The following is a 10820-nucleotide window of genomic DNA, read 5'->3' as shown; positions in this document are numbered from 1 at the left end:
ACGTGTCAAGCTGATGCCGTGTCACGTGACAATGATAATGTGATGTGGCAGTCACAGTGCCACATGTCACTATTATGTTATGTGTCATTTCTTCATTCTCAATTTGGTCTCTATATTTTTATTTGTCTCAATTTAGTTATCATTTTTGTAAAAATTGCGCAATTTTATCCATCACCAAATTGAAACAAAAATTAAATTTTATATAAATGTTATACAAATATTTTTATTAAATTTGATATTTTTATTGAAATTGATATTTTTATTATATATTTTTAACAAAACTAAGTTTATTTAAATTTGTGTTTCACATTCAACTTTACTAAAAATTGTTTTAAATTTTAAATTCATTTGTTTTCAATATTGTTACATAAACTAGTTAAAATTATTTTTAAAATTTATATAATTGTTATTTTTACACAAACTCAAACATTTGTATAGAAATTATTGAACTATACACATTTTAAAAATATATTCAAATTGGTCCACAACGTGCACTCGCCTGAGATGCCGCAAGCTTGGTTTGTAATTTGATTGCGTTTTATGGCACCCGTCCTTCAAAGGAAGAATAATTGCTGCAAAATTATTTCTCACAGGAAACAAAGAATAAAGAAGAGGAGTATGTTTTTGTTATCTGATATTCCACGGGACGAGAGGGTTTTGAAATTTTGTTGATTTGGTTTTCAAATGTATTGCAGATGCAGAAGACGAGGAGATCAGCAACAACAAATTAGGGTTTGAGAAAAAAAAATTATTGATTATGGGTCGAGTTGGGTATCCATGGATTTTTTATTTGGTACCCGTACCCAACCGTTTATATTCGTATTTATCCAAATATTTTTATCCACTTAATCTGAATTGAAATACATTAAACTGAATCCATCCATTCTCTGTCGGGTTTCACGGGTTCGGGTGGTTTGAGTATTTTTGCTCACCCGTAATTGCATCAAATTGCTCAAAATAGAGACTAAATTGAGATAAAAACAAATAGAAAGACCAAATCAATATTTGCCTACGAAAATGAAAACTAAAATACATAATTTAACCTTATATTATCTAGAACAAAATGAGATTAATTATTTTAAATTTCCAAATATGATTTTAGAAAACAAAGTCATATGTGCAAGTCACAAAAAATGGGTTATATGATGCTCCTTAAAATAGAAAAAATGTTCTACATAATTTTTTTTATTAATAGTTGAAAAGAGATTTACTATACAATTTTACTATACAAACTTCAATTTCACTAATTATATTTTATTAATGATTGAAGTAATTAAATAGAGATTTAGTAATTGATACACATATTTATTAAAATAAATTGACATGATTTAGAATAATATTTATAGAATTAAGATTAACTCTTAGTAATAACGTTACATTATTTTTACATAATTAATGTATTCGAATTAAATCGAATTATAAATATAAGTTGTCATGACATAAAACATGAATATTCTGAAAATAATTTGTAATGTAACATTTATCTTACAGTAAATAAATAAATAAATAATTAGAATAGTATTTGACCTAGACTTTTTGGTCATAAAAAGTAGTATGTTCTATATGTTTTTTAATTTATTTAATGAAATAAAGAAAAGAAAGTGATTTGAAAATCAAATAAAAATAAAAATCAGTATTTGTGTGATTCATGAGATCAAGATTTGGATTCGTTTCGTACTCTGGAAAAATGAGTCAAAAAAACTCTGAAATCAAATTCACATGCTGTTGAAATTGAAGAATAAAGAAACACAGGAAGAAGAAGAAGAAAAAGAGTTGTGTGAATAAAGGGGTGAATTAGGTTTGTGATCGATTGATTGATCGGAGAGAGAAGAGATAGGGAAATGGGGGATCAGGCTGAGGGAACGGTTCAGAACGTTCTGGATCAGGATTCTCTGAAGTGGGTCTTCGTCGGTGGCAAAGGCGGCGTTGGCAAAACGACATGCAGTTCGATTCTCTCCATTCTCCTTGCCTCCGTTCGCTCTTCCGTTCTCATCATCTCCACCGACCCTGCTCATAATCTCAGCGACGCATTTCAGCAGCGTTTCACCAAAATCCCCACTCTCGTCAATGGCTTCTCTAATCTATACGCCATGGTGATTAATCCCCCTTTTACCTAGGGATGCTTTTTTTTTTTTTTTTTTTTCTTGTTCAATTGGTTTATCTTATTTGTGTATGTATGTTGGGATTGTGGTGTAGGAGGTGGATCCTACCGTTGATCATGAGGATATTGGTGGCGCTGATGGGATGGACAGTTTGTTCTCTGAACTTGCCGGCGCGATTCCCGGAATTGATGAGGCCATGAGCTTTGCTGAGATGTTGAAGTAAGAATACTGTGGCACTTCAGTCTTGCTGAACTTGGTTTTGATGCGTATGTGTACTGTTTGTGACAGGATAAGTAGAGTGATTTAGGTTTGAGGCGTGTGTGCGTGTGTAATGTTTGGGAAATGATTAGTGGATTGATTTAAGTTTGTTTGAGAGGAAGAGGAGTGATAGTTGATTTTGGATTGGTGGCTCCCTGGTTGTATTTAGTCTTTAAGAACTTGCTTGTTAGGAAAATTTCGAAAAGAAAAACTATCAACAGACACCACTACCCTAATTAATGTCTAGGAGTCGCTAGAGAAAGAATTAGAGAGAAGTGTGGATGTGATAGAGATATGATGTTGTGATAGAAAGAGATGAATAGAGAAAAGTTTTAAGTGTTGATGTAGTGTATGATATGAAGGTCGACACAGATTATTACTCTTTCGGAAAACCTTAGGGAAACAGTTATTGAGATTTTAATCCTGAACATAGGTGCTCTTGTAAAAGGGAAATAGATCTCTAGGTTTTGTTATCTACTTTTACGTGATTGACACAATTCATGTGTGCTCATAATTTCTTACAAGAATCTTGTATAAGTTTGATACCTGCCATTGCAGTGGCCTCTTTGGTTGTTGCCACTGCCCGTGACATAATAAATTTCCTGATTGAGATCGTAGTTCTTTATCTGTTTCCTCAGGATCTTTAAAAGTGACACGCCAAAGGAAACATGTAAAAAATTTCAGATATTGAATTTTCAATTTTTTGATTATGTAAATTTTTGGAGATTAGTTCAGGGAGCAGAAGATTCTTTTTGTTACCCCACAGCCCATTACGAGGAGCCTTTGGACCATCATCGAGATTTTACTTGGTATTTTATAAGTAAAGGTCATAGGGTTTTGTTGGAAGGACTGGGGACAAAACTGGTCATGGAGGATGGTAATGCTCTGGTTCCGTATTGAGTAGAGAGAAACTGGAAAGGAGTATAGTGAATTTTGTGTATTGTGTACACACAGTATTATTATTTATAATGAAGAAGATATATAGGAATAGGGAACAAAATTATCCTTTAGTGGGAAATATTTGGTAACATATGTCCCTGTCAAATCATATCATATCTCCCTGTTAAATGTAATCAAATCATATTCTTAACAGTTTTGGTAAGTGTCAATTTTGTATATTTTCACACCCAAGGAACTGGGTGGATGGAATGAGGGTATTAGTGGCAATAATAGTATAGGTATGAAGTGTGGGGATGACAATAGTTCCTCACATCCTAAAAAATTACTTGAATTGAAAATTAGAAGGCTGGGGATCCTAATTTAAATCTTACACACATGAAATAGTGTAGCTACGAAAATTCCTATTGTAGGTTCCTGAAAATCCTGTCTTGTTGTAGCAAGTGCTGAGTTTTTACTTACTCGTGTAAAATATTAAAACTACAGTATTGTGTAGGTATATGATTAATGAGAGGGTGCCACTCCCATCACAGGTATTCTTGTAGCAAAAAGGACTTACAAGAAAAGACTGAACCTTTTTGCTTTTCAACACCCATATCTATGTTAATTTTAGTTACAAATGAATCAATACGTTGTAATATCAAAATCTAAAGTTGTATGCATAATATTTATCCACAATAAGCTATGTGAATTTTTATTTATTTGTTGATTTGAAATCATCATTAACGGTGCTTGCTTAATCAAGAAACCTGTTAATCAGGCATGTGGTCTTCTTATTTCTTTATCTTTCTTTGAAATGTCACTTTTCAACTTAATACTTTTATGTTATTCATTGTGTGTTTTGTTCTATAATTATTTTGCAGATTGGTCCAGACCATGGATTATTCTGTTATTGTATTTGATACTGCTCCCACTGGTCATACACTCAGACTGTTGCAATTCCCAACGGTTTTAGAAAAGGGTCTTGCAAAAGTAATGTCTTTGAAAAATAAATTCGGTGGTTTGTTTAATCAGGTATGAACTTAAGAATAAAGTCTTTTGCATCACTTCATATTTTCTTTCTACTTTAATTTTTTACTAATCTCAGTTTCAGTATTTAGATAGACTGTAATATTCAAATTTAATTAACCTACCGTATTTCCTCATAGTAGATCTGGGATCAGTGCAATATAACATTTTTTTTAACTTACATAGAAGACTTATTTAATACAAGATCTTGATAACCCATCCGTCCACACCAGTTCCCTCTTAATTAGATGGTTAGTATTAAACAGACCCTCATTTAATTTGGAAATGGAAATCTTACCGTTTAGTGTTCAACTTCAATCGCCTCATTTCATTCCTTGATGTATTTTTTTCCTCCCAGATGTATCATTCCATAGCAAAAGGATGTTTTCTGGTCCTGTGCAGCGATCCCACTCTAACTGTTTTGTCTTTCTTTGCACTACAATTCAGGATGGAAAATGTGGATGTCTGTTGTCCATTGTTTTAGAACTGAATCACAGGAGACCTCTTTGACGTTCTAAAAAACTACTGATCAGTCCTTGCCATTGTTACTTTCACCATATTCAATTAAACAGTTATCATTTGATGCCTTCAGAACAGTGGTATCAATGTTGAAGGCCAAAAGTTCCGCATACAAACACTCGTTGCAGTCTATGGAATTATCATTACTAATTTACGCATTTAATAGTCCAGATAGTTTATGAATGCAAAACCAATTGTTTATGTTACTTGTGGATGGACACCATCATCTTTTTCTTTTTGATGGTTTTCGGATAGCTTCTACCCCTAATCATAAATTGTAGTGCACTTGCAGAGTGAGAGTGAGACATTCTCCCCATTCTCTCAATTAGACACTTTCAATGTTTTCTCTCTTCTCTCGTTTGGATGTATATTTCACACACTTTTACAGCTAGTAGTGTAATTTCAATCAACCATAATGACCATCTTTTTTATCTTTATTTGTATACTCTCTTTTAACCACCACTTTCAATTTAAATAGGTTATTTAAATCTAAATGTAAAGATATTTATCATAAATTTTTTTATATAATATGATTTATCTCGTTTGGATGTATATTTCACACACTTTTACAGTTAGTAATGTAATTTCAATCAACCATAATAACCATCTTTTTCATCTTTATTTGTATACTCTCTCTTAACAACCACTTTCAATTTAAATAGGTTATTTAAATGTAAATATAAAGATATTTATCATAAAATTTGTATATAATATGATTTATATCCTTTATCCAGTCTCAGTATATACATATGATATATCATATATGTACGTACATTGATTGGATAATTTAGGAAACAAGCATGGTATGTTCTAGGAAACCAATCCCTGATATTGTAGGATTGATATGCTAGTAATAAAACCAAGGTACAACTAATATACAGAATTAGAACCAATAGGGCTTAAATTTGAAACTTTCTAAAATATTTTGAACAAATTTTATATTAAAAAATACATATTATGAATTTTAATTTTAAAAAATCAATATATATTCTGAGGAAGCAGGCTATTTAATACTACTTTATAATATTCCTGTAGCATAGATATGTTTGTATCCAACTTGGAAGAAACTTCTCTGATATACCCATGAGACTGTTTTGTTTTATAATCTATTGTGTAATTGGAATCCATTTTGAACTTTTACCACAGATGACTCGTATGTTTGGCATGGGTGAGGATTTTGGAGATGATGCAATTCTTGGGAGGCTTGAAGGCATGAAGGATGTAATTGAACAAGTTAATAAGCAATTCAAAGATCCGGTAAGAATTACATTAAATTTATGTATGGTATTGTTTTAAAAATGTGAATTTCTTGTTTATTTGTCTTGTACTGTTGCTGCTGAATGAACCTTAGTTGTAGGAGCTGGATCAGAAAATGAATGAAAACAGATTCTTTATTGCTTGCATATAAACTGAATTACTGGTTAATAAGGCCTGCTCTCTCCACAACAATCATCAATGCCCCTTCCTTATCGGATTGGATTGGATATCTTTCATCATCTAGAGAATCTCAATTAATAAGAATCCTGAACACTACACAAGGAAACCTTGCCTATAGATGTGCAAGGATATTGTCTAATACATGACTAATTTATAGATATTTAACACTGTCAGTTAATAAAATAAAAGGTTAAGTATGTTTTTAGTCTTTGAACTTACATGCAAAATTGGAATTCGTCCTTCTCAAAAAGTTTATATAAAATGCAACCTTATACTTTAGTAATGCATGAAATACATCCTCATTGAATGATGTTAAGTTTTTTCTTAGGTGTGTAACGGTGATGATGAGGGGATTAAAAAGTTTTCAGACGTGGCTGCCACATGGCTGACACGTGTAATTTTATAAAAATAAAATTTCTGATCTTTTTTGGTCTTGTTATTCTTTTCTTTTACAGTTTTTTTTCTCTTTTTCCTTTCCCTCCTTCAACTTCTTCTAAGCGACCCTCAACCCACACCAAGGGTCTCACCACAGCACCTCCCCCATCCAACCAAACCCACTGACGGCAACACCGACACATTTGGAGCCCTTGCCGCTGGCATTGGATGTCTCTGCCATTGTCTGACCCTTCAAATTAGTGTGTGCCGTTGTCAAACCCTAACTTCTTAAGATGGGAAGGATCCAAGCGGTGCAGGATCTCTCGATTTGGTGAACATCGTCATGATCTCACTGCAATCCCACATCCTTGATCTAGCATCATTGTCAACTCATGGCCTCCTCTATAGTTGTGGGATTGAGCGAGTTTGCATGTTTACTTTGGATTTCTGTCACAATTATTCCTGTTCCTCCTATTTCTCCTAATGTTGACACTCTTAATTGGAGGTCTCAATTTTCTATAACTTTTAGTGTAGTTTGTATATTCATGAGAGAATTTAACCTTGTAATTCTTAGAAACCATGGTTAGTTAGGAGCTAATAATGGGAGAAAGTTGAAGTAGCACATTGCTGGTAGTGCAAATCATGTCTTGACATGTTAATGTAAAAAATAACATGAATATTTTACTTTTAATGGAATATTACATTTACTATTCACACTAAGACTGCTGGTTTTTATTTTGCAGAAACTATATTTTCTTAAAGGAGATGCTCTGTTGAGGAGCTTATTAAACTTCTATTCATGAACCATATTCTTTATGCTTATTTATTGAAAGGAGAATGTTGAGTTTGATTTTAAAATTAGGATTATGCTAGTATTTGTATTTTGTATTAGACTTTGGCTCTATATATATGGCTTTATTCGTGGACAATGTATATAGAGTTGAAGTCTATATAAATTCCAAATACGAACATTATCGTAATTTTAAAATCAAACTCATAGCATTATAAATAAAAAATGATAAGAATAAGATCCTTATCTTTATCTAACTATCTTAAAAGTTTTAAACATAACACAAATCCTATAAACTAACATGTTCATGTTCTAATTATTGATAATTGTTGGAGATCCCAAATCGATTAGAGATAAGACAAATTTATAGGATATTAGTGGGTGCAAATCCCACCTTATTAGCCAATTTTGTAAGGTTGAATTAGGTTTAAATTTCCTTTCTTAAGGTGGTATCAAAGTCATCTAATGCTTATATCTAATGCCTATCTCAGTGAGATTTGTTGTTTGACCACCCATTAATGTCTAATCTTGCGCTTGAGATGTATATGCATCAGTGTAAGGAGTGTGTTGGAGATCTCACATCGACTAGAGATTAGATAGATTTATAATATATAAGTTAGTGCAAATCTCACCTAACAAGTTGGTTTTGTAAGGTTAAGTTAGGTTTAATATTTACTTTTTAAGAATAATTTAGTCACATTTCCGACAATTTTCTTTTTCTGGTCTTAGATAACCTTTAAAAAATAATGTTACGTGACACATGAAAAAATTAAGGTGAGTACAAGCATCTTTGACTTGTGTTTGGATCTGTATAATTTTGATAAAAAGAATGAGCTTACTTTCATTCAGTTTTCTTATAATAAGACATCCATGTTTTTTGAATTTGTAACTTGGAATTGTTTGATAGGTCCTAGCCATTTGTTGTTATTTTTATGTTCCCTTTATTTCGAGTTTTATACGATCAATTAAGATGTATTGGTTTTGTCTTTGAATAAAATATTGTGTGCTTGATCTTATTTTCTATTGTACCCAAACCCAGCTTCCAATCCCTTTCCAATCACTGAATTGTTGTATTTCTTTATTTACAGGACATGACAACCTTCGTCTGTGTGTGCATTCCCGAATTCCTTTCTCTATATGAGACAGAAAGACTGGTTCAGGAACTTACAAAGTTTGAAATTGACACCCACAATATCATCATTAATCAAGTAATCTTTGATGACGAAGGTAACATTCCTGTCATGTCCTTTATAACTTACATTTTTTTTTAATTTCTTTTCAAAATCATATTATTTTCTTCTAATCCTTTCACCCTTGTATTGTAGATGTTGAATCCAAGTTACTCAAGGCAAGAATGAAAATGCAGCAGAAATATCTGGACCAGTTTTACATGTTGTATGATGACTTCAACATTACCAAGCTTCCATTGCTCCCAGAAGAGGTTAGTTGTTGCATTCTTGATACTCAGCAATTTATTTCCTGCTCGATTGTATGATTAGACTTAAATGAACGATGACAAATTAATAGGTTACTGGGGTTGAAGCTCTGAAAGCATTTTCTAGACATTTTACATCACCATATCAATCCTTAGCTAGTGGAGGAGACCATGTAGAACGGTTACAGCGCAAATTAGCATCACTACAACGACAGATACATGAGACTGAGGAAGAATTGGAGAGAATCAGAAGGGGCATCTAGGCTTGAGGGTCTCCATCCATGAATAATGTCATTGTACGCCTTTTTTGTTCACATTATTTTTTAGCTTACATTTGATAAAGCATCTTTTTCTTTGTTGGCTCGCCAACACAAGTCATTCTCTATATGCTTTCATTTTAAGGTCACAGTGAGCTTTGTTATGTAACTCCAAAAAATTATTACTGAGGTTAGTCTAATTTGTTTCATGAATATTCTTTACTTGTCTTGTATTTTTATAATTTATATTCTGAGATGGATAATTTCTTATCAATATTCTTCTTTGTTTTGTTTAAACTTTCCAAGTATTGATGTGCTTGTTAAGATGTCCAATAAATTGTCCATGATGAAAAACCTTTCTGCTTTAGTTGGATAATATGACGATGATACCATGAAAAGTGAGACGTAAAAAGGAAAAGAAAAGAAGAGAAAACAAGAAATTGGTGGAAATGAAATTTAATTAAAGGAAGACTTTCAAGTTATGATAAATTTAGATGTTTTAAAGTTCATATTAAAAGTTTCATTTTCTGAAGTATTTGAAATTTTATATTTTTTAATTGAGTTTTTGCTACCCAATTTTGGTGTTAATTAACACGATCGAAGAAGTAATTAGTTTGGATGTCATTTTGTATATGATGAAAAAGAAAATAAAGGTTTAAATTTTAAATTTATTAAATATTGAAAATTCTCATTCTTTTAATTAAATCTCTATCATTAATTGAACTTTAAAATTTAATACTCATATTAGTATATTTTATTATACTTAAAATATATTTGAAATAAAAATTTAAGAATTTATAATTGCTTATGTGATTTCTATAATTCATTATTTAATTTTTATATTAATTATGTGATTATTTATAATGTGAAAACAGAAAACCAATAAAATATTTTATAGTTATTGTTAACATTCATTTTTGCATAATTTTCATATTTTTGTCCACAAAATGTGAGGTTTTTCTTTTTCTTTTTTTTTTTCGTTTTGTACATTTGTTTTCACATATATAAATAAAAATAATTTTCTTATTATCAGTCATATGTAAAAAAGGAGTTGTTAATAATTTATTAACGTGATAGAGATGATAATGGAATGGAATAAGTTTGACTATCTTCATCTCTATTTTGTTTTATCATTAAATGGACATAGATTTTTACCATTTCAAACATTAATTAAATATTTTATAAAAAATAAAAATTACAACAAATAAAATATAATATTATTAAATATTTAAATATTAATTATCAAATATTTAAATATTAAAATAGAAGGCATAATTTTTAATTATAATCGAACAAATATCAAATCAAAGTTAATATAAATGTCAATTGGATAAATTAAATAAATATAATAAAAATAATTAAATAAATATCAATAAACTACAAAACTAATAATCAAATAAAATTAATATAATAAGTTACCTCTAGGTTATTCAATAAATTAAATATGTTTTACTAATTTAAAGTAAGAATAAACATAAAGACAAGGACAAGTACGAAGATTAGATAAAGTGAATATGTATTTACTTATCACGTTTCTATCCTAATTTAAAAAATAAAATATTATCAACATGTCCTTAGTCAATACGGAGAATTTTACAAATATTCATGAAAACATATTCATATCATCTCTAATTAAGTTTCATCTCTAATCAAGTTTGGTATACAACATCCCAATAGCTTGGACTTAGGATTGAAAGATAAAAAAATTGTAAATTGTTTTGGATAGTTTAGTTAATATAAAT

The 10820-nt window shown here is 30.6% G+C and overlaps 1 protein-coding gene across 1 annotated transcript; it reads left to right on the top strand.

The window, feature by feature from the left end:
* The first annotated feature begins 1641 nt into the window (after positions 1–1641).
* LOC114167166 (P-loop containing nucleoside triphosphate hydrolases superfamily protein) lies at positions 1642–9352 on the top strand. The gene is made up of 7 exons (XM_028052156.2): positions 1642–2093; positions 2197–2321; positions 4121–4271; positions 5931–6041; positions 8475–8613; positions 8712–8827; positions 8914–9352. Exons 1-7 carry the CDS (start codon positions 1842–1844, stop codon positions 9082–9084), a joined length of 1065 nt encoding a protein of 354 aa, XP_027907957.1. The 5' UTR covers positions 1642–1841; the 3' UTR covers positions 9085–9352.
* The last annotated feature ends 1468 nt before the right edge of the window (positions 9353–10820 follow it).

The sequence above is a fragment of the Vigna unguiculata genome, chromosome 10, assembly GCF_037176805.1.
Source record: "Vigna unguiculata cultivar grain cowpea cultivar isolate G323 ecotype 2 chromosome 10, ASM3717680v1, whole genome shotgun sequence".
In the NCBI taxonomy this organism is placed as follows: domain Eukaryota; kingdom Viridiplantae; phylum Streptophyta; class Magnoliopsida; order Fabales; family Fabaceae; genus Vigna; species Vigna unguiculata.
Note: the sequence above shows the minus strand (reverse complement) of the source record. Positions and strands in the feature narration are given on the sequence as shown.

Excerpts from the sequence above, each read along its gene's own strand:
- LOC114167166 (XM_028052156.2), top strand. The coding sequence starts at position 1,842 with ATGGGGGATCAGGCTGAGGGAACGGTTCAGAACGTTCTGGATCAGGAT. Across the intron at positions 2,094-2,196 it reads TCTCTAATCTATACGCCATG|GAGGTGGATCCTACCGTTGA; the intron begins GTGATTAATCCC and ends ATTGTGGTGTAG. Across the intron at positions 8,614-8,711 it reads AGTAATCTTTGATGACGAAG|ATGTTGAATCCAAGTTACTC; the intron begins GTAACATTCCTG and ends CTTGTATTGTAG.